Consider the following 26,726-nt stretch of genomic DNA (forward strand, 5'->3'; position numbering starts at 1 on the left):
TTCTGTCTTTTATAATATCTTGGGACTAATGCATTAGTAATTTAATAAGCACCTACAATATGCCAGACATTTAGTTATCTCAAATACGCAAAACCCTGCAAAAGAGCCAACATTGACCTCATTTTATATACCTAGGAAACTAAGACTGCTAGTAATTGGCAAAGCTCACATTTGAACAAAATTCTGTCAAGTTTTAAAGTCTGTGTTCTTCCTAAAAATAACGCAGACAATAATTAAAATATTTACTGAGCACTTATGCACCAGGTAGTAATAAACTTATAGTTATCTACTAAAGAAAAATTGAGAAAGAGGAAACTAAAAATCAGAAAATTGCCCAAGATTATTTAGTAAGTAGTACACCCCAAATTTGTACCCATTTGATCTGGTTGTAAAGGCTTTGCCCACTGAGCAAGACCACCTACTGGACTTTTGTGGGAGTTGTACTCGAGAAGAGGTAAAACCAAGGTAGAGTTAAGAACAAGTATGGTTAAGAGGAATTGAAAGACAAAGTGTTTGTAGGTTAACCAGAATCAGACTTTCTCTTTCTTTACTTTCTAGGTGTCAGCTTCTTCTGCTTCCACCAGCAAGTCTTCCAGTATGAATCCCACAGACACCAAGGTATGAATAGTCTTTAAGGGTATACTTGGGTGAATGCCTTTAAGTGATTATTTTATAAAGCAAAACAAATGTAGACTGACAAACGTGTTATATGTCCTAACAAGCTTAAGTTATGGAAGTAAACATTTTCTTCCTAATTTATAGAGATCTTTGGAAACCCACCTTTCCTTTTAATATTTACCTCAAGTATCATCTGTGCACTTCTACATTGTTTTAGAATATCTAGACAAGAGAGGTAATGCAGAGATTTTTTGTTGTTGTTCTAGGCTTGATGGAGTTTTTAAATGATAAAATGATCTAAGTACATTTTTCTGGATATAGTGAAGAATATGAATGCTTCTTATTAAAATAATAATATTTTATAATATTCTAGCCATTTAAAACTCAATGTACAGGGGCGCCTCGGTGGCTCAGTTGGTTAAGCATCCAACTTCAGCTCAGGTCATGATCATGGTTAGGGAGCTCAAGCCCTACGTTGGGCTCTGTGCTGAGAGCTCAGAACCTGGAGCCTGCTTTGGATTCTGTGTCTCCATTTCTCTCTCTTCCTCCCCCAATTCATACTCTGTCTCTCTCTCAAAAATAAATAAACATTAAAAAAATTTTAAAAAAATAAATAAAACTTAGTGTACAAATGAGAAAATTTATACTAAGTGAACATGAAACAAGTGACATAATACTGGTTACTTTAGATACTTTCTTAAGTTTGTGAAATTTTAGTCCTATGGGACAACATCTTATTGATAAAACTTTCAGCTCTATTTGGGATTTATTCTAATAATTATTTCTTGGAATTTCAGTAGAAAAAGAATGCTGTACAGTGGAGTTATCACATAGAGTAAGCGTAGTTCTGAAGAGTTGGCTAAAGCTGCCTTAACCCTCTCCCTTAGTTACCGTATCTCAAGCTGTGTTTCTTGGACAATTGGGGTGGAGAATTAAAGCGGGCACATTTTCAAGAAGCTCTTAACTAATTTTTATGAGCTAGTATCCTTTAGTGCCCTTAAAAGCTAACCCAGCTCCATTATTATTAAGTTGCTCTTGTTTAAAATCACTGACATGTTTTTTGCTTTCTGCCTTCCATGTTACTTTGCTATCCCAGTAGGATCCTATACTAAAACTTAGTACTGGCACTGTAATTTAGTGCTGTTGGGAGATCTTATAGTGTCTTGTTGAGCTGTTTGTTTGTTTGTTTGTTTGTTTTAAATACTTATTTAAATATTTAGATTTTAAGTATTTAAAATGTTTAAATATTTAATTCAAATATTGTTGAGAGATAGCATGCAAGCAGGGGAGGGGCAGAGAGGAAGACGGAGAATCTAAGCAGGCTGCAGGATTCGAGCTGTCATTGTAGAGTCTTATATGGGGCTCAAACTTATGAACCATGAGATCATGATCTGAGTTGAAGTTTCATGCTTAACCAACTAAGCTTCCCAGGTGCTCCTCATGTTCAGCTATTTTTGAAGGACATTGTAAGTATCTTGAAGAATACTATTCAAATCTCTAATAAATGTCATCTAGCATATCTTTTAACTTAAAAAATGTTAATCTAAAATTGTTTTTATTTAGTATTTTACATGAATTTTTAAATTGTTTTCAAAATATACATTACCTGATCTATTCATCTATTAGTTGTCACTATTTACGAAGACCAAGCTTAATCTTAGAATATTAAAAAAACTTAGACTATCGGAGAAGCATCAACCAATAAGCCACAAATCTAGGATTTCTTTTTTATTATTTTGGTTCTCATTTGACCCATTGCCTGACTCTAATCCATTGCCCCTGACTTTCGTTTCGAGGACCAGTGCTTATTTCAAGTGTCCACAAACCCTTCAACCATTGCTAAGGATTAATCAGGAGAATTCCTGGAAGTCCTACAGAACTAGAGGAGGGGAGGAGAGAGAGGGGAAAGTAGGGAAAAAGTGGGAGAGACCAAAATAAGTGTCTTGGTGATGAAATATCACCAATGGCTGACTCAGGACCACTTTTGGCATCAACTCCCTTTCTTGGTGGATTTCAGTTACAATGTTTTTGTGATGTTTGTGTCATAACATTTATACTAGCCTTCTCTTGAAGATTTTTGTGAATGTGAACTTGAGTGTATTTTTTCAAATATTTTGAGCTTTTAGAAAAAAGATGTTAATTCAAGATAATACCTATACTGAATCCTGTGTTCCATACCTTTCAAATAAAAGTCCATATACCTCTGAAGAGGAAGGATATGTCTAGATCTAAGTTCTTTCTCTCTTGCCCCTGGTGCATTAGAATCAGTGGTCATACTGCTGTAGTTAAGATGGAAGGTCAGATTTCTAATCAGGATAAAATCCCTGAAAGACTATGTAGCATGAACAATGGAACCAGATGGCCTGGTGTGGAATCTCATTTCATATCAGCCATGGTATTCAGAAACACATCTTTGCTTTTGTTTCCTTATCTGTACAGTTTGGATAATAGTACATGTTTCACAAGCCTATGTAAGAAAACAAACATTAAGGGTATTAGTGCCTGTCCTACAGCAGATGCCCAGTAGGAGCTGTCTAACACTGGAGAGACAATGTTGTACAGTGTGGTGATTGAGAACACAAAACCCCAGCTCTACCATGGGTATCCTTGGGAAGTTATTTAACTTCTTTGTACCTAAATTTCTCATCCCTGAAGTGGAGATGATGATGATAGGATGATGATGATACCTCCCTCATAGAATTATTATGAGGACTGAGTTGGCATATGTAAAGTTTGGAGCAGTCCTTGATACTAAGAGGTAATCAATAAGCATTAGTTATTATTGTTATCACTATTATGTTAAGCACCACCACCTTCACCAAAAATAAATTTGGGAAATGTATTAGCAACTACTAATAAAAATATTCCATTATAAACTACTTACATGTGTGAGCATAAATTCTTAATTGTTTTGTAGAGTTCTTCCTTGCAACATCTGATTGACAAATTACAAAGTAGAAGCTGTTCATAGATCTAAACCACTACAATACCAGCTGCTTGTTTTCCTTAATAATCATTAATAAATTTCATTTGCATAAATTCAAAAAGCATAGTAGCAAATACAGAAACTAACAAAGATCCTAATTGAAAGGATCCCAAATTAAAATTCCTTTAAAAAGATTTGTGTGGTTATGAACTTGGTTTCCTTCTCAAACAACATGTATGTTGGTATAATGAGGGTCCGTTCGTTATAGGAGGAATGTTTGTATTTTCATGGCTGAAGCACAAGGCGTGATACATCAAGAGGGTATTTGGTGTTGGCTTTTTCAAATAGAATAAAAAATAGGAGTTTATGTTAACACCACCAAATAGATAAAAAGGAAAGAAATGACAGGAAATATTGGCCTAATTTTTCATCTTTTATTTTGAAAAGTTCAAAAATGTTTAATCCAGTTTTATTCCAGTTTCACATCTTGCCTATACCAAGAATGCATGTATGTACTTAAGGGATTGTATTTTTCAACACAAATGACCTTTGGTTGGGTAAAACTGAGTAAAACACTCCAGTAAAGAGCTTAAGTCACAATGAGACCTTCTAAAGCATTCTTAGAACTTTATATTGTGCATAAAAAATCTATGTACTGTTTACAGGATGTTATAAAATTTCAGAAAAAATTTGACAGTACTTATGACTATTGATTTGGTCATAACCAAGCATTAGAAATATAGGTGGAAGAAATGGCCCAATCAGCCTGTACACAGAGAAATTGAAGGAAAGGGTTCAGAAGTTAGTTTTACTAATGGCGATTTTATAGATTTTTGTCACGGAAAAAAAAGTAAATCCAAATTGCAATATTTGCTTGAGGCTTTAGAATTTTAGTGCCTACCACTTCTTGGAGTTACATACATACGCATGGAGTAGATGCAGTAGAGGAGTAGAACGAGTCTCGATATAAACATTTAGCCCAATGATACATGATACTTATTTGACTGTCAGATTAAATAAAATCACACTTGGGGCTGTGCTCTTGTATTAGGCTATTCCAATCAGCAAACAGATGGAAGGACAGCATTCCCCCAGCAAGAAAAGACCCAAAAAACAGGTGATGTGGTTCATTGTACTAGGGGACATTTCTGTTTGCTAATGGTGGCCTCACCTGCTCAGCATGCACTAATAATTACAGTTCGAGATCTTCAGTAACTCACTCATCACGGACTTTGTGGTAGGCTTGGTGACCCATCGCTCATATTCTGGCACTAAAACTAAATGTCACTGCTTTCTGTTCTCCTTGGCTCTGTCACCATCCCATTGTTTCACACTGACAGCCAAAACCTGTGGTATTTCACACAAAGATCAGTCATATCATTGGCTTTGAAGGATGAAGATTTTTTTTTGTTTTGCTTATATATTAGCTACAATGTTTGTAGCAGTAAATTTTTACATATCTTTGGTACACATAACAAAAGTAAGATGTAAATTTCTATCTAAAAGTAAGAGCAGAGTGTTAGTGTACTTAATGTGTTTATCTAAACAGTTAAAATTCCAAGAAAAGTATAATAAACTTAGAAAGCTTATATTTAGATCAAAATCATCTCCTTTGGAAAGCTTTCTTAGTTGAAGAAAATCTATGTTAAACTTTATAAACTATGTCTTTTTTTTCCTTTCTTCTGTAATTCCTTCCCTCTTTTCTTTATTTTTCTGAGTTTAGGCTGCAAAAACAGAACCTGAAAACAAGTCACAATCAACTAAGGTAAGTAATTTAAGTCAACTAGTGAGTTGTTTGGATTCTTAGCAGTAATAATGAATAACCAATTTACTCCATTGGTGCTACTGAACGGTAAAAGGATTTTTTTGTCAACTAATTTAATTAATTTTGGATTACCCTTTTAAACTTTTTTTAGAGCATAAGTGAATAATTATAACATTAAGTCCGTACATTAAAATGAATTTATTTTGTAAATGAAAACAATATATTTCAGAAGGCATTTTGTTCAGGTCTAGATTTTTGTTATAGTTGAAGTCATTGTTAAAAAAAGCAGTAGGAACCAAGGAGAAAGGACAAAGGGTAATGAGTATCCAGTTACTTTAAAAATGGGACATCAAGGGGCGCCTGGGTGGCGCAGTCGGTTAAGCGTCCGACTTCAGCCAGGTCACGATCTCGCGGTCCGTGAGTTCGAGCCCCGCGTCGGGCTCTGGGCTGATGGCTCAGAGCCTGGAGCCTGTTTCCGATTCTGTGTCTCCCTCTTTCTCTGCCCCTCCCCCGTTCATGCTCTGTCTCTCTCTGTTCCAAAAATAAATAAACGTTGAAAAAAAAAAAATTAAAAAAAAAAAAAAAAAATGGGACATCAAGAGTAAATGTCTTTTGAACCCAGCACCTAGATGACTTACAGATGAGAGTCTTTGCTAAGAGGATCCTAGGTTTATCTTAACAGTCTTATCTCAGTTTGTGGAACGAGTTCCAGTTTCTCAGGAGACAACTCTGACTTTCCCTTGGGAGTGGCTTCCCTGACTCATGGCTGTCTAGACTGAAAGCCAATCTGTATCCATGTGGAGATGGACCCGAGGGTGTCTGCAGGCAAATGTTTATCCTACATACGATGGTGCACATTACTTCTTTCAAGCATGCTTAAGCAAATACTCAGATAAGACTGCAAGGCTTCCTGTGGGAAAGCACAGAGATGTCCTTTATTTATTTATTTTTTTTTAATTTTTTTTTTCAACGTTTATTTATTTTTTTTGGGACAGAGAGAGACAGAGCATGAACGGGGGAGGGGCAGAGAGAGAGGGAGACACAGAATCGGAAACAGGCTCCAGGCTCTGAGCCATCAGCCCAGAGCCCGACGCGGGGCTCGAACTCCCGGACCGCGAGATCGTGACCTGGCTGAAGTCGGACGCTTAACCGACTGCGCCACCCAGGCGCCCCCAGAGATGTCCTTTAAATGCAGGCAAGGGGAGGTCATCTGGGTGGAAGGTGAACTTATCTGATTGTATGTAGCTCCTTTGGGTTGACCGCTCAGAGTGATAATCTTATAGTCCACTATAGAGGAAGAATTGAGCTGCAAGGTGGAAATCATCTGCTGTTCCATTTGGTTGTTTACACAATCTCAAGAGAATTGGGTTTCTGGTGATATCTCCTTCTCGACTTGTAACACAGAAAAGACTATGTAAATCATTAAATTGCAGAAATACCATGTTCATTCCCTACAAAGGGAGATTTTTAAAAGAAAGAATCTAGAGTAAGATTCCCAATCAACAAACTCAGAGGTCACAGTGACCATGTGACATCTCTGTGAATGGACTTGGCGTTTACTAAATGATCTGTATGAATTGTGAAAAACAGCCAATAAGTTAGAGATACATACCTATTTGAAAAATCATTCTAAATGAAATGCTAATTTTTTATTACTCTTATGATTGTCATTATCATGCTGTTGGTAGAATAACTATTGACAAGCAGCACATGTGTATTCCTCTAAGTGAGCCTTTCCCAAGTGAGGCAGAAGGGTCTAATTTGGAGTTCTGTTCTTAAGCCTGTTTGGAAGTAATAAAAGAAAGGACTCCAATGTAACTGAGATTTTATCTTTTGAAATTAACAGCCATCTGTAGTTCCTGAGAAAAAAACCCAAGAAATAAAGCCAAAGGAACACAAAGAGGTAAGTGATCATCATTAAGACTTGTTATCAGGGGCACCTGGGTGGCTTAGTCGGTTAAGCGGCCGACTTCGGCTCAGGTCATGATCTCTCGGTCCGTGAGTTCAAGCCCCGCGTCGGGCTCTCTGCTGACAGCTCAGAGCCTGGAGCCTGTTTCAGATTCTGTGTCTCCCTCTCTCTGACCCTCCCCCATTCATGCTCAGTCTCTCTCTGTCTCAAAAATAAATAAACGTTAAAAAAAAAATTAAAAAAAAAAGACTTGTTATCAATAGGTAGGTGAAGCCTTTTTTGTGTGTGAGGGATAAAATTCTGAACTCTCATTTATTTGTTTTTCTGGCTTAAATGGCACCACCATGTGGCAGCAGCAGGATTTGCAATTTATTAATGTCCTATGAACGCTCACACTTCATAGAGGAAAGCATCAATATTTGTTGTGTTGTTAACAGTGTGGTGTGTGTGTTTCAGCCAAAAAGCCTACCCAAGCATGCATCAGATACAGAAAGCAAGCATGTTCATAATGAAAAAGCAGTTTCCAGATCAAGTGAGCAGTCGACATCTGAGAAATCAACAAAACCAAAGGTATACCTCTCAGATTGATAGGAAAACACTACCATCAACTAGAGAATAAGATGCACGTCCTCTATCTATATGGACATGTGTAGTTGAATCTGTGGAGCTATGCTGAACATACCTTGTATTGTAAGGATTCGGTGCTATCATTTTACTGGTTTTACAAATAACCTTGTGGAAACTTGGGCCTCTGGAAAGCTCAAGAAATACATCAGATTGGTTGAGGGGAAGTTCAGTCCAGCCTTCTTCCACTGCACAGCAGTGCCCAGTCATGACTACAAGGCAGCAGACTCTGGTGTCTCATGGATGGGAAGCTTGGGGTACTGGTTGCCACCTGGGCCCCTCTTCTCAGAGTTAAGAGCACAGATGCTCTACATGATCTGCTCTTTACATGGAACTCTGAAAGAGGTGTTTAGAATTTCGTTGTAGAAGAGGTGAATTTATAGAGCCAAAAAATCAGAAATAGATTCCATGCACAGCTAATGGAGGTCAACTCTTTGAAGAATAAACACTTATGAGAAGAACTTTTCCATTGAGAGCTCTTAGAAGACATCTAGGAGACCTGCTTGACAAGGGACTTGATAGAAGGTGGTTATACAAATGTGGCTCATCACTTAAAGGCAGCCATTATGTGTTTTGTTCAATTCTATTTTGTTTGGCTTGCAGTATTACTAAAATTTTTTTAATGCGTTGCCAACAATTCAAGTCATAATGTTTCACATAAAATTCAAATTTCTAGCTTCTCTTGAAACATCAGATTATGTGGCAACAATTGGCTACAACTTTATAACAATTTATCACAGTCCCTACCTGGCCCCCTTCAAAATTTGTGCACCTGCGTGCACTCTGTAGCTCTTGAGTCCAGCCTTATGTGGTCCCCACTGTTGTACTATGTGTAGTAGAAGCTAGTAACCTTTTCCTCAGCACTGTGTCCATGATAGTTATAACTGGCTCAGTAGTGATACTTGAAATGCTTGATCTTGAAAACAGTCATTCAAAGATACGTAGTTCTGTTAATCTTTTTATCCCCTTTAGACTAAATCACAGGATGCAGTTTCTGCTGGCAGAGAAGGTGTTGCTGATATAGCTGCAGCATCTGCCAAACCAGATAACAAGGTAAGCACACCTAGGCAGACATGAAGTGTATGTGGGCCTCACTGCCTGTCGGGTCTCTTTTATGAAAAATGCGTGCTCGGTGAAGACCCATTACAACCTGGTTTTTCGTTTGGTTCTCAGTAAGCATTTAGGGATCTGGTGCTACCATGCTCAAATAACCTGTATTTGGTAAAACCGAGCACTGTTCTTTGTGTGAAATTTAATGAAGAAGAGGATGCATCTAAAAGATACAGAGTGAGCAAGATAACAAAACTGATTTGAGAATTCATGTGTTCAGTAAATATTTACTGAGCACCTGCCATGTGTAAGGCCTGGTATGAGTACCAAGAAAATTAAAATGTGAGTTGACTCAGACCCTGCTTTCAACAATATTTATAGCTTTGAAATTAAGCAAATAAAATTGCCATATGTGAATAAGCATTTCTCTCAGCTTTCAACCTGGAGAGCATCTGTCTTGATATGAGTAAATAACAAGCAGTCATAACATATACATGAGTTGATAGGGGAAGTTTTCAAAGGAGACATCCCAGCCCTCTCAGGAGAGAGTATATATGCCCCTCTGACTAATGATGGGCAAGTCTTCTTTAGATCATTTGAAGAGCTATTTCAAATACTAGCCTGGAAATGTAAGATGAGAAGTAGTCTACTGTTTCTACCCATAGCAAGGCAGAGTTACTAATCAGTTTACAGGCCACGTCTCCCTAGAAATGCTCCTTACTTCTCTGGAAGCCCCAATTAAGTAATTGCGGCAAAAGTAAGAAGATAGAAATGAATTTTTTAAAAAGTAGTACTGATTTATCTGTTTTCCTAATTTTCAAAATAGGAAAAGTATCCCCCTTCAGGCTAGATGGTAAGGAAGGTCATAGGATAAAAGTATGGCACATCTTGAAACACCAGTTTTTCTCAGATTTTGAAAAGGAAGAGACACATTAGTTTGTATGCAAACTAATGCAGATATTCTATGGAGTTATGGCAAAATTTACATAAACCTTTAAATGAAAATACTCATATTAAAAAAAAAATGTGTTTTCTTGTATATTTTCTTGAGACTCCCACCCCCTCCCCTCTCTAAGGATAAATGTTACTCTGTGTTGTTGATGAGGGGTACTTAGATGAAAACGTTTGAAAAATGGTTAGATTTAAGACAGAAGATTAGATTTGTTCAAAAAGATTTAAAAATGTCATCAATTTGAAATTTTATGCTAGATATAAAGTAGCTAGGGAAAAAGTGAAAGCTAACCAGTAACATGAGAGGCATATGTGGAAGTCTGGTGTGCTTGAACTTGTGGCAAAGCATTTCACTTTGTTTGTCTCTGATCCATCTTCCTGAAGTGAGATTGATCAGATCTTCAATTGGGGCTGGGGTACTTAGCATGTTTAAAGCACTGTCGTATGACTGCAGGACACCCTAGCAGCAGGCTAGCGCATCCAGGGGCGGGAAGAAGACAGAATCCCTGGGACTGCATTCCAAGGCAGATTAAGACAAGCTCCCACTAGAAGCTCTTTGGTGGGGAATGGAGGGCTTCTGTCTGTTTGCAGGATTACACACACTTTGAGTAGATCCAGTTTGAGTTTGGCATGAAGGGTAGGTAGCTAGGATTGCAGGCTTGCAGATGCATCAGAGTGGAAAAGTGTGAGATGTGTTCTGGGTACAAAGTGAATTCCATTGAGGGTGGGGCACACGGGGCATGAGCAGTGGGACTGTAAGACCAGAAAGACAGGTCCAGGCACTGCTGTGGGTAGTGCTGAGATGAGTGGTAGCTATTTAACCAGTAGAGGATACACACTGGAGGTTAGAGAACACACAGAGTGGTGGCAGTGCACCGAGTTGTGGGATTGAGTGACCACAGTCCTAAGTGAGCCTAAATTAGAGCTGGGATAGAATGAGATAGTGGGGAGAAATGCCAGAGGCACTGCAGAAGTGAAATCTTCAGGTTTTAGAAAAGAATTGGCTGCAGTGGGCAAAGGTATCATAAACTCTGAGATAACCTTGGGCTTCAGATCTGAACGAGCTAGGTTGGTAACCCTAAAGTGAGTCCAGGGGGGCACTGTCTGGTTCCTGCAAGTGCAGGGCCGGCTCTGATGAGAGAGAGTGCCTCTCTAAATTGTGACCTGGTCCCTGGTTACGACTGATGGGTGGACAGGTCAGAAGGAGAACTGGTTGAGGTCCAAAGTGGCCCGATTTTCGATAGGCTGAATTGAAACGTTGGAGAGAGACGTGTAGCAAGGCAATTGGAATGTTGTTCTGAAGGACAGGAGAATGAAGAGAGCGGGCAGAGAGGAGGAGGAAGGAAGGAGGGGATAACAAATATGAATGCATACTGCATAAGGTTGTGGTTGAATCCTCAGAGTGGATTTGGTTGCCCAGATACACGCTCTCACCCTGGTGACCCCTGCGGTGTTTTTAACAATAGCGGTGGTCACTTATTTAGCACTTAATCATCCAACGAGTACCTACATAGTGTTTAGTATGTACCAAACACACTTTGATAGATGAATTTATCTAATTCTCATAACCCCCTGAGGGAGGTGCAGTTACTGTCCCCGTGTCACACATGACGTTACTGAGCTACAGAAGAGGTAGTCTGCCTGAAGACTCATGTGGGCAGTGCATAGGAGCTGGTGTGCTCTCCATCCCCCATGCTCTGCCACCCACATTTCAGAGACCTCCACATGGGACGCTTTTCTGTTGTCTTAAACCTGGCATCTTCACCTGTCTACTTCCCCTCAGTCCCTGCAAGTGTTTGGCCCTGGCTCTAGAGAATCGTTTTGCTTCGGGCCACCAGTGTGAGGCAGAAACATGGAATGTGTAGGGCTGGGGGCAACGCAGCAGGAGTGGCAGAGAATGATGGCACAAATGCCAGAGGATCCCTAGGGTGGTGCTCAGTCATGGCTGCTGTGAGAGATGTGTTGGATTAGGGGTGCTTACTGAGATCACACTTAAGAAACGATTATGTGTGGGTCAAGCATGGAGATTGCAGATTGGAGAGTTATCGGCAGTGTTTGAAAGAGCAACTGAAACATTTTAGGGAGATTAAGAAAGGAGTGGATGGTGAAATGCTAAGTCAGGGGGTGAGAGGTCTTAATGTGTGCAGGCAAAGGTTGAAAGAGCAACAGTGAGAAGTGGCCACTTAGAGAAAAAATTCTTGGGTGCTGTGAGCTGACTGTGGGCCCTTGGAGAGGCAACCAAGAGCAAAGAAGAAAGAGATGGTAGTTCTGGATTCAATTCTTGGTTTTTCCTTTACTGTGTGACCTAGGAAAAATTACGTCACATCTCTGAGTCTTGCTCTCCACATCACTAAATGAAATAAATTATGCTGTTCTCGAAAAGGATATGACATATACAACATGTTGTCTGGCACAGAGGCAGATGTTCAATATATGATCTATGCTGTTAATATTAGACTCATTTTTAAATATGTAATATCATTGAACTTGTTGAAATACTTAGTAATTTGAATTTGTTAGATTATTGAAGAAAAATATGTGAAAAAGTTTTTATTTCTTTCTAAAATCCACCAGAAAAAAGAAAAGAAATCATTAACGTCTGCTGTACCAGTTGAATCCAAACCGGGTAAACCATCTGGAAAGGTATGAAGATAGCAGTGCATTTCTACATGAGATAATTTATTTATTCATAGCCTCTAAATTTATTCGGATCTTATTTTTTAAGGGCAAACTATATGAGGTAGGATAACTTAAAGACCCTTCTCATGAATTATTGCTATAAGCTAAAATTGTGAAATTTTTTCAGGTATGTTTGTAACATTCAAAATATTTTTTTTAAGTTTATTTGTTTTGGGAGATAGAGACAGCATGAGCAGGGGAGGGGTATGATAGACTGAGAGAGAGAGAGAGAATCCCAGGCAGACTGTACTGTCAGCTCAGAGCCCGACCCAGGGCTGGAACTCACGAAACCACAAGACCACGACTAGACCCAAAACCAAGAGTCAGACGCTTAACCAGCTGAGCCATCCAGGCACCTCTGTAACATTTTGTATTCTAACTTTCTGTTCTGAAAACTCTAGTTACATCTGGTGGAGTTTACATTACAGTTTCTCTCTTGCAAATATACCTTCTTTAACCAGAGATATGACTAAAGAATTTAAGACACTTCTCCATTCTGAAATTCCCAAATGAATCGGTCTAAAGCTAACAGGTCCCAAGTTGTATTACATGATCAGGTGAGTTCCTAAAATTGTAGTGGGAATACGGTTGTTGAAAAAAAAAAAAAAAGTTAAATAATCATTTTTAACTTGAGTTAAGTAAATAAAGGGTCTTTTCCCAAATTCTTGTTTTCCCTTTTAAATTCAGCATATTCTTCACAATGAGTCTTTTTAAACCTCAGAGATAGGATGGAGGCACTCCTTCATTATACTAATTAAAGCCCATATTGACAGAATAGATTGTCACGTCTTATAAGCTTAACATCCCTTTCAAGTAATTTGTTTTGTAGACTTCTTTAGGCAAGTAAGTAAACAAAAAACCACAAATGAATGAAGGAACACAGGCAATCCATCTTTGAAATAGATTCTATTTGGGAGAGGTACTATATAGACATTTTGTTGGAGTTCTTTGTAAATATGTAACTCTGGGAAACTATTGATAAGGAATAAATACAAAGAATTTCTCCTGTTGCATACAATTATACGATCTTATTCTTTGTTTTTGTTTTTTTAACTGAGGACGTTGGAATGGGAACTTTAATGAGCCATTCGTTTGTTCTGTAGTTACTGCCATTAGACTTACTGAAGTTGTTGTGATTCTTATCTGAACATGGCTTTCTGTTTTTGTAACCTGAAATGTGTACTCTGGGGCCTTACATAATAAAGTCTATTAGAGACTAGATTTTAACTATTTTAATGTTTGAAGAACTTTTGATGTTTGGTGTTTTTCTGCACAGAATTTTTGGTTTTTTTGTAGTTAAAAAATCAGAAGTGAAATATGTATTACAAATAGCATTTAAATACCTGCTCTCTTTCTTTTCTAGTCAGACCTGGATGCCGCTTTGGATGACTTAGTAGACACTTTAGGAGGACCTGAAGAAACTGAAGAAGATAACACAACATATACTGGACCTGAAGTTTCAGTATGTGATCTTGGTATCTGTAAAGATTTATACTTAATGGGTAGGAAAGGAAATAAGGTCATGGTCATGAGGCACAAAAGAATACCTAGCATTCTGTTGCTTGGAGAGAAGCAGGATGGTGTCGCTATCAATAATGGCAACTAAACATTAGTGTTATAAATGGAAATGGTTTGTCCTATGGTAGCTATCCTATTACAGTGATTCAGCAAACATTTATTGATTGTCTGTGTTGTGACTGGTGCTGGAATACAGCCTGTTGGGTCACAAACATTTTTCTGTCCTTGAGATTTAAGTCCCCTAGGCTTGAACTTATTATGATTTCTAGAAATTTACCACCCTCAGCTCATCCCTATTCCTTACCCAGAAAAAGCAAGAAAATTATATGTTCCTTGATATTAAAAAGATAAATAGAAAGACATGCAAAAGACTGGAAGAAAATACTTGAAGCAGACATGACAAAGGATCTGTTTCTAGGATTTATGAAGAATTTTTAAAAGACAGCCCAATAGAAAAATAGGAGAAAACTTGTTTGGCTAATAAATAAGTAAAAATGAAAGTCTTTCTAGTATTTATAGAAATGATACTAAAATATGGAGAGAACACACTCCTCAGAGTGGCAAAAATGTAAAAGTCTGACAATTGACATGGAGCTTGTGGATGTTGAGATGTACTTGTCCTTCAACTATCAATTCCACCTGTAGAGAGATTCCCTGGAGGAAGCCTTACCCATGTGCACCAGGAGTTACAAGCACAGGTGAAACATTTGGACATGATTTTGGTCAATAGCAGACAAGCTAATATAAGGGAACACTTTATTGTGGTTAAAATGAATTATTCATGTACCAACAGGGATACATTATAAAAACATAATTTTGAATAAGAATAATACAGTTTGATACCTAGAATATGATACCATTGATACAACATTTGAAAATATGTAAAAGTAGTGCTCAGTTTGGCAGCACATATGCTAACATTGGAAGGATACAGAGAAGATCAGTGTGGCCCCTGCAAGGATGACACACCAATTTGTAAAGCGTTCTGTACCTTTTCAATAAAAAAAAAAAAAAAAGAAAAAATAGGCAAAGTAATGCTGCATGTTGTTTGTGGATACATATGGAATAATTGTTTTAAAATTTGCTCGATTTGAAGTGGGTAGATACAATAAAGTTCAGGTTGGTGGCTATTGCTGGCTAACAAGGAAAAGGAATGGGATAGTAGAGGGTTAAACAGGAGATGTGACTGTAGCTGATCTTTTTTTCTTAGAAATTAGGTCTGGAAGAATTGGGTGTTAGCTTATAGAGAAATTTATTATTAACTGTACTTTTATATGTATTGGAAAGAGACCATGAAAAATGTTTTAAAATGTGCTTTAGTATAAGAATAAAAAATATAGTAGGTTGAATATTTTCTAGTATTACATATGAATTAAGCTAATTAAATAAGGGCAAGTATTGTATAAACTTACAATTTCAGAGTTGTATAAAGTATTGGCTTTTTAAGTGCATTTCATTTCAGTAGCTCCATAAATTACTAATGGCAACAGTACTTTGGTTGCATAATAGCATATAACATTGTCAGCTAATTAATTATATAATATCCCTCTGTGTGATCTTTATTCCAGGATCCAATGACTTCCATCTACATAGAGGAATTAGGTAAAAGAGAAGTCACCATTCCTCCAAAATACAGGGAACTTTTGGCAGTAAGTTAAATGATCATTTACTTTTATTTTACTTTTTGGAACATAATCTTATCCCATTAATATATTCACATTTTTTAAAATTAGAAAATATAATGAGGCATGTGAAGTTATTGTTATGAAGACTCTCACTATATCAATTTGCGAGGGCTGCCATAATGAAGTACCATAGACTGCATGGCTTGAACAACAGAAATATTTTGTATCATAGGTCTAGAGGTCAGAAAACGAATCTGGGTGTGGGTAGCGTGGGTTCCTTCTGAGGGTTGTGAAGCATGGATCTGAGGCCTCTCTACTTGGTTTGTACGTGGCCATCTTCCCTGTGTGTACATCTTTTGGTCTACATTCCCCACTTCTCTAAGAGCAGCAGTCTTGGGGTGCCTGGGTGGCTCAGTCGGTTAAGCGCCCAACTTCAGCTCAGGTCATGATCTTGTGGTTCACGAGGTTGAGCCCCACGTTGGGCTCTGTGCTGGCAGCTCAGAGCCTGGAGCCTGCTTCAGATTCTATGTGTCTCTCTCTCTCTCTCTCTCTCTCTCTCTCTCTCTCTCTCTCTCTCTCTCTCTGCGCCCCTCCCCCACTTGCTCTCTGTCTCTCTCTCAAAAATAATAAACATAAAAAAAATTAAAAAAAAAAAAAGAACAGCAGTCTTATGGGGTTAGGGCACATCCTAATATCTTCACTTAACCTTAATTACCTCTTGAAGGGCCCTACCTCCAAATATAGTCACACACTGGAGTACTAGGAACTCTTGAAAGGTTGTGGGAAGGCACAATTTAACCCATAACACTCACTGAACAGTACATTTTGCCAACTGTAAAAGTTAATTTTGGACTTTCAACATGATCAAATTAATATTTTTTTCAGAAAAAAGAAGGTATCACAGGGCCTCCTCCAGACTCTTCGGTGAGTTTACATAAATGTCTTCTAAGATACAAGTTAACCTTTTTTTAAATCTTTAGTTGGGGGATAGGGCATCAATTCTCTATATTGTGTCTATGAATAATCGCTAAATCAGATCAAGTTTCCATCTATTCAGAGGAAGGAGATGGGTATGGGGTTGCTTCAGTGCTCATGGCTTAGTATATATATATATACACACGTATACGTGTGTATATATATATACATATGTATACGTGTATATATATACATATACATATATATATACGTATATATATATATTTTCTTTTTTTTGAGGGAAAGCAGAATGGAGCCAAGAAGGTATTAGGGCAAAATAAATATTAATAAAAATAGAATGAGAATATCCTAATATGTAATCCATTTAAAGGAGGGAAACAGGAAAATAGTATTAGTGAGCACTCATTTCCTTCCAAACAAAGAATTTATCTGAGTTATGTGATAACATACTTGATTTGGTAGTAAAGGAATGTCAAATCATTCTTCATTTGCTGAGTTTGTATTGTGATCTGTAACTTGAATGACTCTCACGTGTTACCCATCATGGTGCCTGTTTCTTTAGAAACCCATGGGGCCAAGTGATGCCATAGATGCTTTGTCATCTGACTTCACCTGCAGTTCTCCTACCGCTCGTGGAAAGAAACCTAAGGAAGAGGTACTGTTTTCCAAATAATTAGGGGGAGCTTGTTAGAAACTATATAAAACTTGAAAACAATTTCTTTTTAGTTCTGATTATTAAAGTTACATTTATTCTAACTATAAGTCTAATCTTTTGCATTTTGTCTTTCAGAAATCTACAGAAGAGGTTCTTAAAGCTCAGCCAGCCAGGGTAGTCAAAAGTGCTGCTTCACCCCAAGAGAAAAAAAGAAAGGTGGAGGAGGTATAAATAATTACTTCTTTGGAAATAAACATGGTCCACCTGATAGCACTTGCTTTCCTGAGCCTGATCTAGTTGATTCAGGATAATCCCAGTACAGCATGATGAGGGGCATCTTTTTTCCCTCGGGGTCTGTGTGGACTAGTAAATCCAATCAGGGTTCTATCCATTATCTCCAGACAGGCCTTCTTTGTTTCTGCAAATACTAATCATGATTTGAACACAGCCTTCTTGGTTGTGAAACAAGAGTATCTCATCATTACAACACACAGAAAGACAAGACACCAAAACAGTTGCACTCTTAGAACATAAATCTTCACCTTGATTCTTTGTTTTTTTTTTTAAGTTTATTTATTTATTTTTGAGAGAGACCAAGACAGTGCGAGTCAGGGAGGGATACAGAGAGGGAAAGAGAATCCCAAGCAGGCTCCGCGTTGCCAGCACAGAGCCCGATGTAACCTGCAAAGCTGCGAGATCATAACCTGGGCCAAAACCAACATTCAGACACTTAACCAACTGAGCCATCCAGGTGCCCTATTTACCGTGATTTTCTAATGGAGTTTGACCTGTAAGTCACTAGTGGGATGTGGTTGTAGCTGCTTCTGTACCTTCTATTAACCATAATCAATTGTCCCCAATCCTGAACGGTGGTCCTGCAGCTCATCTTCTGGTTGAGAAGACATTCCCCATCTGCAGATAGTTCAGATAATGCAAGGAGCGGTTTGTGTCGGGTCTGCTCTGCCTCTCCCTTCCTGGAGGGGACAGTTTATTTTTATCTGGCTGGCTGGGGAGCAGTGAGAGCCACACCCTGAGAGTGGGAGTCCCCACAGCCATCAGCCGTTGTGCATTCAGACAATGAAGCCTGTGGGGCCACTTCAAGCTCCCCAGCTTCCTGGACTTTGCTAGTTTGCTAAGACCAGGGTTGTCAGAAATTATTTCTAAAGACACATTAAAAAAAAAAAACAACAACAACAGAAAAGTGAAAGTTTACTTCTTCAAGCTTTTATTTTGATACGAGTGTTGTGTAATAATTATAGCTTGAGAAATAAGGAGTGAAGTGTGCCCCCGAAGGTATAAACAGCATAAGACACTGTGGAAGTGTCTTAGCCCCAGTTTTCATTCACTGGTAAGTTCTTTTTTTTTCCTTTCTCTTTTCTGCTAGGTTTCCAATAAAATTGCCTTCCTAAAGTCCTTCCCTAATCTGCAACTCATTTTAGAATTTTAAAATTGGGATTTCACAAAGAAGTGGATAGGTTGTTCAGGCTGAAGAGATGTTCCCTTTTTTAATGTACAGATTTTTTTCCTTTTTTAGCAGGACACAATGAGTGATCAAGCACTGGAGGCTCTTTCTGCTTCGCTGGGCACTCGGAAGCCAGAACCTGAGCTCGACCTCAGCTCCATTAAAGAAGTTGATGAGGTACTGACCTTGGATTCATATACAAAGCATGTTGTTCGGCGGGTTATGAAACTAAATGTTCTTACACAATTTTTCTTTTTTGGAGATTAAAAATTAACTACTCTTCATTCTGCCTTACTTTCAGAGTCTAGTTAACTTAGATTTTCATTCTTGCATAGTTAGCAACCAAGAAGGATAGTTGAGTATTGTCTTTTAAACCATCTAGAGTTTTAATATGTAAAGTGAATGCTAATCTCTTCTGCCAATGCTTAAATGACACCTGACTAACAAGATAACCTGGAGGCAATGGCTTGGCGAGAGGTTTGTCTGCCCTTGTGGACATTGGAAATTTGTGTTTTCAAAAGGATTCCAGGTGCTTCTTTTTATAAGCAGAGAGGGGGAATGTGGTAGATGGGGTGGGAAGATCCTTCTTTTTATAACTATGGAGAAAAATGTTGAAAATCTTGTCTCAAATTAGAATAATATCAAGCAAGGATTAACTCTGTAACTGCAGTTCCTGCATGCCTACTACACTTCAACATCTTAGCAAGCCTTATGAGCCATAACAAGCTTATATTTCGTGGAGGAGAGTTTTACCATGACATTACAGTTTTTAAAGAATTTTTCAGCTGAGTTATCTGGGATAAAAGAGGGAGTTGGCCTGTGGGCATTGTTGACAAGGCAGTGTAGTTGGGGGACATGGAAATACAGCCTGGGCACCCTCAGAAGCATCAGCCTATCAGCTCAGGGAGGGGAGCTGGCATGTGCCTGTCACTGTCATAATGCCGCTGCCTCCGCTGTCACTTCCTGTTCTGAATCACTGAGGAAAGTGAGTCTCACAGGCTCCTGGCCTGAGTCTGGGATTGCTCTGGTCCAAAATGGGCCAGTTTCTATCTTCAGCTTTCTTTGAGGGCTTACCAGGCGCAGTGTGGCATGACAAGCTTTGTGAAGGCAAACACAAGGGAGCAGGGGAAGCAGTCCTCGTCCTCCAAGACCAAGTAATGTATTGAGAAGAAAGGAAATTGTCATAAAGACAGTGCGAGGCACACATTATTTAAAGCAGCCACATAGACAAATGTCTGAGGGAGAGGATGGTCCTGGCAAGACCCTGCGGGTGTGTGTGTCTTGGTGGGGGAGCAGACCAAGTTGAGTTACAGTCCCACTACCAGACAGCTGCAGGGCAGGGGACCAACTGCACTTTATTTCAGACTTTTTACAGAGAATGGTGTGATTTAATAAGACAGTAATTTGGGGAGGAAACGTATAAACATAAATCTCAGGGCAAAGTGTCTTAGGGTGACTAAAATCAGGTCAGTAGTTGTAAAAAGTGTTGCATAAAAATAAGTTCTTAAGCAGTTGGGGTAACTAGTTTTGGGATACATGTATAAATGTATTTATGTTTCCTCTAGAAAACTTCCACAGCAGTGAACTTCTAAAATTCTAACTAAAACTAAAAGGACTGTTCTTTCTATTCTTTCTATTAGTTTCTACTTTATCTTCCGCTATTTTCCACTAGTTTTCCTTTTATTTATTTATTTATTTATTTATTTACTTACTTACTTACATCCAAGTAGTTTTCCTTTTTAATTATATTCAAAGTATAAATATTTCCTAAGATCTTCCAATCCTCTGGATTTTTAAGCTGAATTTTAGTGCCTAATGGTGAATTTATTACTTTCTGGATACTCTGATGTTTTGATAAGCCTTATGAAGGTTAATATTCTATAGGAGTCCCAAACCACTTCAGTTTATTCCATACTAGAGAGCTCTCTATGGAGAAATTGCATCATGCTTCAGAGAAGACATCCATGCCTACTTATTCTTATAATGTATCATGACATAAGTATTCTACAATGATACCTCATTAATCCTCCCCATTTCTGTGTGTAGTGACCTGGTCTGGTGCTATTTCAGTTGAGTAGACATTTGTCTTCAGTGCCTACAGTGCAGGCATTTAAAGAATATAAAGATCAGGGGCGCCTGGGTGGCTCAGCCAGTTAAACAACCGACTCTTGATTTCAGCTCAGGTCATGATCTCACGGTTTGTGGGATGAAGCCCTCCATTGGGCTCCACACTGTCACTGCTTGGGATTCTTTCTCTCTGCGTCTTTTCCTGCTCAAACTCTCAAACTCCCTCTCTTTCTCTCAAAATAAGTAAATAAACTAAAAAAAAAATAAAATGAAAAGAATGTAAAGATCAAACAGGAATAGAAAGGATTTAACAGTGCACATGATTCTCATTGTCCATAAGCCTGGAGAGGAGAGTCTTCTACAGGTGACTTCTGACTTTCACGAAGGCTGTTTTATAGGTAGAAACCTCACGAATCTCTGAATGGGGGAGTGCCACTACATAATAGGACTTCCTCCATGTGTTGCAGTAGAATATAACTGGAAATATTTTTTTTAAAAAAAACACAACTTTAATCCCTTAATGATAATTGTTAATTTACAGGACAATAAAACTGTAATTCTAAAGCCTAGAAGAGTGCTTGGCTCATTAAAAGTGCTTAATATTTTTAAAATCAATCATTCATTCAATGGAGAACTACTATTTTAGGTTGAAATACAGATGGAGTAGTAGGTTGAGCTGGAATTTGCTAAGTGATATTCCTCTTTGTGCCCAGGAGCTCCTTGTTTTGTGATCTAAATCCATGCCTTGGTACAGGTGCCAATTATTACATATCATGGAACTTCCCATAAGTCACCAGTAGTTTAAAATGCAAATGCTATATCCTAGAAGCCAGTGATCTACTATAGAACTGCACTTTTATCTCGAATGCAGTTGGTTATTCATGGTTCAGTAATCCAATAAAGTTCTTAGTGAAGGGAGTACCTTTTTTATTGCAGCAATCTACAATAGCCAAATTATGAAAGCATCCCAAGTGTTCATCAGTAGATAAATGGATAAGGATGTGGTATATACATACAATGAAATACTATTCAGCCATAAAAAAGAATGAAATCTTGTCAGTTGCAGTAACATAGATGGAGCTAGAAAATATAAACCTAAACGATATAAGTCCAGTCAGAGAAAGACAAACACCATATGATTTCACTCATATGTGGACTATAACAAAACAAACAAGCAAACAAACAAAAAAAGAGGTAGGAAGAGACACAAACCAAGAAACAGACTTTTAACTCTAGAGAAGAAACTGATGGTTACCAGAGAGGAGGTGGGTGGGGTGTTGGATGAGATAGGTAAAGGGGATTAAGAGTACATTTACCATGATGAGCACTGAGTAACTTATAGAATTGTTAAATCACTATAGTGTACGCCTGAAACTTACGTAACCTGGTATGTTAACGATACTGAAATTAAAAAAAAAAAAAATTTAAAAAGAGTCCTTTTAAAAGAGGTAAAACCAATTATCCATGGATCAGCCAAGATTTGTGATGAGCTACTTCTCCCATTTCTGAACTGTATTTAACCATGGGAACTGGTTGGTTTTTTCCCCCCTAGATAACTGAGTAAGAGATGAAGGCTATTGAAATAATTACAACTAACTTATGCACTGTGCTTAATGGTCTCGATATTTTATTTCCTTTTCTCTAGTGATCCTTACAAGTCAGTGGACTAGGTAAAAATTATTGGTAGCCCCATTTTACTGCTTAAGAAAGACTAAGTGGCTCCCCAAGGTGATAGAGCAGCTGAGAGCAGGGCGGGGACACCTCTCCAGGATTCCTCGCCCTGTTGTTTTTTTCTGTCTTCCTCACAGCCAACCAGTTACCATGGTCTTGTGCTCTGTAGTTTACAAAGCACAGACACACACTTGAATCTGATATGGTTTTCTCTACAACACTTATGAAGTACATAAAGTGATATCCTCTTGTTTTACCTACATTACCCACATGTTTTGTGTTTTATTTCCCTCTCCACTTTAATCAGGCAAAAGCTAAAGAAGAGAAACTAAAAAAGTGTGGTGAAGATGATGAAACTGTGCCTTCGGAGTATAGATTAAAGCCAACCACGGTATGCTGTTAGCCATGGCACCTAACAGAATATGCTCTTCTTCATATCATGTTCTGTTGGGACTGTTCCCATGATGCTCAAGAACATGACTATCCCAGTTCTTATACTAACTGAACCCCCTGAACCCTTTCTTTCCTGTTCTTTAAAGTTAGTTGATTGTTTCCTAAGTAGTAACCGTGTGGTCATTAAAATTCCCACAAATCCCAGTGTTCCAGATATTAACAATGTGTGATATAGATCCTTAACCTTGAAGCGTAAGAAACAATTTGGGAATAAATTTTTCTGTAACCGTTGTATGGATAAAAGCACCATAGATCTTTGAAGGGGTAGACATAAATGTGTAGCTATTTGCCAGTATCCTTAGGGTGGTTTGTTGGTGGTGGTTTGGGTTTAATGTGAGGATGGTGGACTTCTGTAATTATATCTGTAATTTATCTTTCAAAAATTAAACGTAAACACATGATAGAAAATGTTTTGATTCTTCTATGTGCTTATATATGGAAACTGTCCTTACAGGTGCTAATATAGAAAGTTCCTCAGTTTAGAAATATTCTAAATTGCGAAACGTCATCTCCAAAAAACAAAAAAAGGATTACAGGAATGAAATCTACCTCTTCACCCTGGATTGGAGAACAGAGACTTTTTAAGTTTATTTATTTTAGAGCTTAGCTGTTTATTCTGATACTTGATTTAAAAAATACTGAAAATTTATTCACTCAAATATAAGAAATTCACTCAAAAACAGATCATTAAAATATAAAGGGAAAAAAAATCTCCTCCTATCCTGGAATTCCCTAGAAGAAACTTAACGAGCCATGAAAAGAAAATGTTCTATTTAATTTTCAATGAATTTTCAATTTTGTTTACAGGATAAAGATGGAAAACCACTTTTGCCAGAGCCTGAAGAAAAATCCAAGGTTAGGAAATGATCTTTCTGATAAAGAGCAAAAGAACTGTAAAGTATAAATTGAAGATCATTTTGACAGGATTTCTCTGTGGAGACTTTGAATGCCAACCTAGTTGTAAAGAGAGGGGAACTTGTGGTAGCAACACTTGGCTCATACCTCTGACTCCTTTTCGTATCTTTTATGATTATTTTCTTCATGAATTATTACTAGAATATTGGGAGTTTGTAGGTGACATTCATTGCACATTAGGAGCTGATGTCAAGAATGCCTCAAATTATATTGTTGGCACTTCAGAATTTGATTATAATCATGACATCAGATATTTTAATGATTCTACAGTGCCTTAACTTGGTCTAAAGCAGTCAGCTCCTCACTGAATGAAGGGGGTGCTGTGATTTTTCCCATTTTACATGTGATGAAACAGAGGCAGAGACCTGTAAATAGCCCAAGATCTTACAGCTAAAAACTACAAGACCAGGACTCAAAACTCAGACTGTACCAACAGAGGCACAGCTTCTAGATGACATGCCGTTCTGTTGTAGATGACTGGTATTGCTCAAAATTTCCACATGCTCCAAATGAATAATACCATTTCATCTGAAGGAACTAGGGATGGGAGAACTTTGTTGCCAAAATCCCTCAGAGTCTTAGGGACGGAGTATATGATCTGTGTTTCCTGAGCTATTCAGAAGGCACTCATTAGGAAATAGTGAAAAACAGTCACATATGAAAAAACTATACAGATCTTCATTAGAAAGAAAAGATGGTTTTATGTGAACATAATTCTTCTGAAACTGAATTAACAGGAAAGTTTTGGACTGAATCATGAACATTTTTGTGGTACCCCGGTGTTTAGTTTTCCTTACTTGTTGCATAACATTTATCTTACATTGATAAATTAAAAAAATACCCCAAACATTAAATTTTGGATTTAGATCCTAAAATATGGCTTAATACGTGTTAACAGGAAATTCTCTATGTAAAACTTTCTTGTAACCAAAAAGAGTCACTTTGTAATATAGTGTTTTTCTTATATTCCAGGCCCTAAGTGAATCAGAACTCATTGATGAACTTTCAGAAGATTTTGACCCGCCCAAAAGTAAAGGAAAACGATCTAAGACAACCAAAAAAACAGAAGTATGTTTCTAAAAATAGAAGTCTCTATTTTGTGGGCTTTTAAAGATATTTTTCTATAATCTTAAAAATCTGAGGCCCAACTATTTTATCATGATGCAGTTGATGGAGACCCATTATGCCATCTTTTTTTACATGCAGTTTTGATCTTAACTTTTTCTAGATGGGCTTTCTTTTCCCACACTGGCCCAGATGTTCTTGTAATTTAAGTCCTATAATCATTCCTTCACATCCATGCTTTTCTTTCTGTTCCTCCTACTGTAAACTAGAGTTGTCATCACCACTCACCTTATGGTGGCAGTGGCTTCTGTCTTCAGTCTTAGTGCCGTCCTTCCCACATGTCCGCCAGAGTTACTGTTTCTCAAGCGTGGTGGAAGTCACATCATTCCCGTGCTCCAACCCTCAGGAGCTCCCTGTTCCCCACAAAATAAAGTCCCTGCTAACGTGTTCTGGCCCTGGCTTCCTTCCCTACCAAGGTGTGTCCTCCCATTACTAAACCATGACAATAAGGGCTTGAGTGTATGTGTCCATGGCTTTTCCCATGTGGTCCTGCCATGTAGAATAAACTTCCCTCCTAATTCGAGATCATCTAAAATGTTAGCCAGGCCTTTAAAGTTTTGCTAAAGTATGGCCTTTGTCTCCTGCTTTTCCCTCCCCAAATCTTACCACCCTTCCAAACCTACCTAAGCAGAATACAATATGTCAGGGGTTCTATTGTTCTTTGTATATCTATTAAGATCTTTATTATAAGGAAGCTTTTAGCTGTCTTCGTCTCCACCTCTGACGTGTATACATAGTTTTCAGTAGATAGTAAGTTCCTTGAAGGAAGAGATAGTGCCCTGCTAATGACCATCTACTGAGCACCTTACGTGTAGGATAACTTTTAGTAAATGTCTGGATTAAAACCAGTTTGTTTGAAATTTTACTCTTGTGATAAAATAAGATAGCACAGTGGTCCTCAAATTTTAGTACCAGGATTGCCTGAGGGTTTGTTAAAACAGATTGCTGGGCTCCACCTCCAGAATTTCTATAGTATTTGGGGTGGAGCCCTAAGAATTTGCATTTGTAACAAATGGTAAGGCTGGTAAGGCTGATGCTGCTGGTCCAGGGACCATACTTTGGGAACCTCTGGGATAGTATTACTACCTTGCATTTGTAAACATACCTATTTACAATTGATAAGATAATAAATATATAAAAACGATGGATTTGTATTAAAACATTACATTCTATAATTGGTGTATCATTGTTATATATTTTCTGAAAATAATATAAATAATAATAGTTGCTGATATTATTGAGCTGCGTTCCTAGATAGTATGCAGAGCACTGGACATGTTTTATTTTACTGAAAGCCTCACGTTGACCCTTGAGATGTAGGTACTGTCATTGTTCTCATTTTCCAGATGTGAAACTGAGTCTCAGAGTTTAAGTAACCTACCTAAGGTAAGAGGTAAAACCAAGTTGAAATAATGGTAGAAGAGTTTGAACCTGCGATTTATTCACTATTTAGCAATCCTTAGGCATTTGAGAAAGTCATGCTCACAGCATATAATATAGCAGAGTGTGTCGTTGGTCCCTTATTGTTCAGTCTTACCAACCAGATATTTCTAAAAACTCTTCCTTGTACTTGCCTCTCTCCACAGGCATCTCAGGCTGCTGCCTTGACTCCTGTGAGTGAGGCTGTGCCTCGAGCCTCCATGTGTACTATACTGTCCACACCGACCAAGCCAGCTCCCTTGGTGAGTGTTCCCTTGGACATTGAGCAGTGTCCTGGGAAAGTAGTTCTTTTTCCCGTGCACTTGCCACTGTGTGTTGCCAACGCATCACTTTATTC

The 26,726-nt window shown here is 38.0% G+C and overlaps 1 protein-coding gene and 1 non-coding gene across 43 annotated transcripts in view; both read left to right on the forward strand.

Moving 5' to 3' along the window:
- CAST (calpastatin) overlaps positions 1-26,726 on the forward strand; it is a 109,582-nt gene that overhangs the window by 58,471 nt on the left and 24,385 nt on the right. For 10 of the 42 annotated variants that reach the window (XM_045499048.1, XM_045498996.1, XM_045498976.1 and 7 more), the window contains 17 exons: positions 559-618; positions 4,596-4,661; positions 5,268-5,309; positions 7,156-7,212; positions 7,675-7,788; positions 8,815-8,895; positions 12,418-12,486; positions 13,886-13,984; positions 15,609-15,689; positions 16,551-16,589; positions 17,164-17,256; positions 17,392-17,481; positions 18,791-18,895; positions 22,764-22,847; positions 23,717-23,764; positions 24,797-24,892; positions 26,536-26,631. In XM_045499048.1, the coding sequence (XP_045355004.1) occupies positions 559-618; positions 4,596-4,661; positions 5,268-5,309; positions 7,156-7,212; positions 7,675-7,788; positions 8,815-8,895; positions 12,418-12,486; positions 13,886-13,984; positions 15,609-15,689; positions 16,551-16,589; positions 17,164-17,256; positions 17,392-17,481; positions 18,791-18,895; positions 22,764-22,847; positions 23,717-23,764; positions 24,797-24,892; positions 26,536-26,631 (1,320 nt within the window). The remainder of the gene's footprint in view (positions 1-558; positions 619-4,595; positions 4,662-5,267; positions 5,310-7,155; positions 7,213-7,674; positions 7,789-8,814; positions 8,896-12,417; positions 12,487-13,885; positions 13,985-15,608; positions 15,690-16,550; positions 16,590-17,163; positions 17,257-17,391; positions 17,482-18,790; positions 18,896-22,763; positions 22,848-23,716; positions 23,765-24,796; positions 24,893-26,535; positions 26,632-26,726) is intronic. The other 32 variants (XM_045499100.1, XM_045499088.1, XM_045499148.1 and 29 more) reach the window with 7 other exon arrangements.
- LOC123581665 lies at positions 14,931-15,035 on the forward strand. The gene has a single exon (XR_006703919.1). It is a non-coding gene; the product is annotated as a U6 spliceosomal RNA (small nuclear RNA).

Source organism: Leopardus geoffroyi, chromosome A1 (genome assembly GCF_018350155.1).
Source record: "Leopardus geoffroyi isolate Oge1 chromosome A1, O.geoffroyi_Oge1_pat1.0, whole genome shotgun sequence".
NCBI classification, from domain to species: Eukaryota; Metazoa; Chordata; class Mammalia; order Carnivora; family Felidae; genus Leopardus; species Leopardus geoffroyi.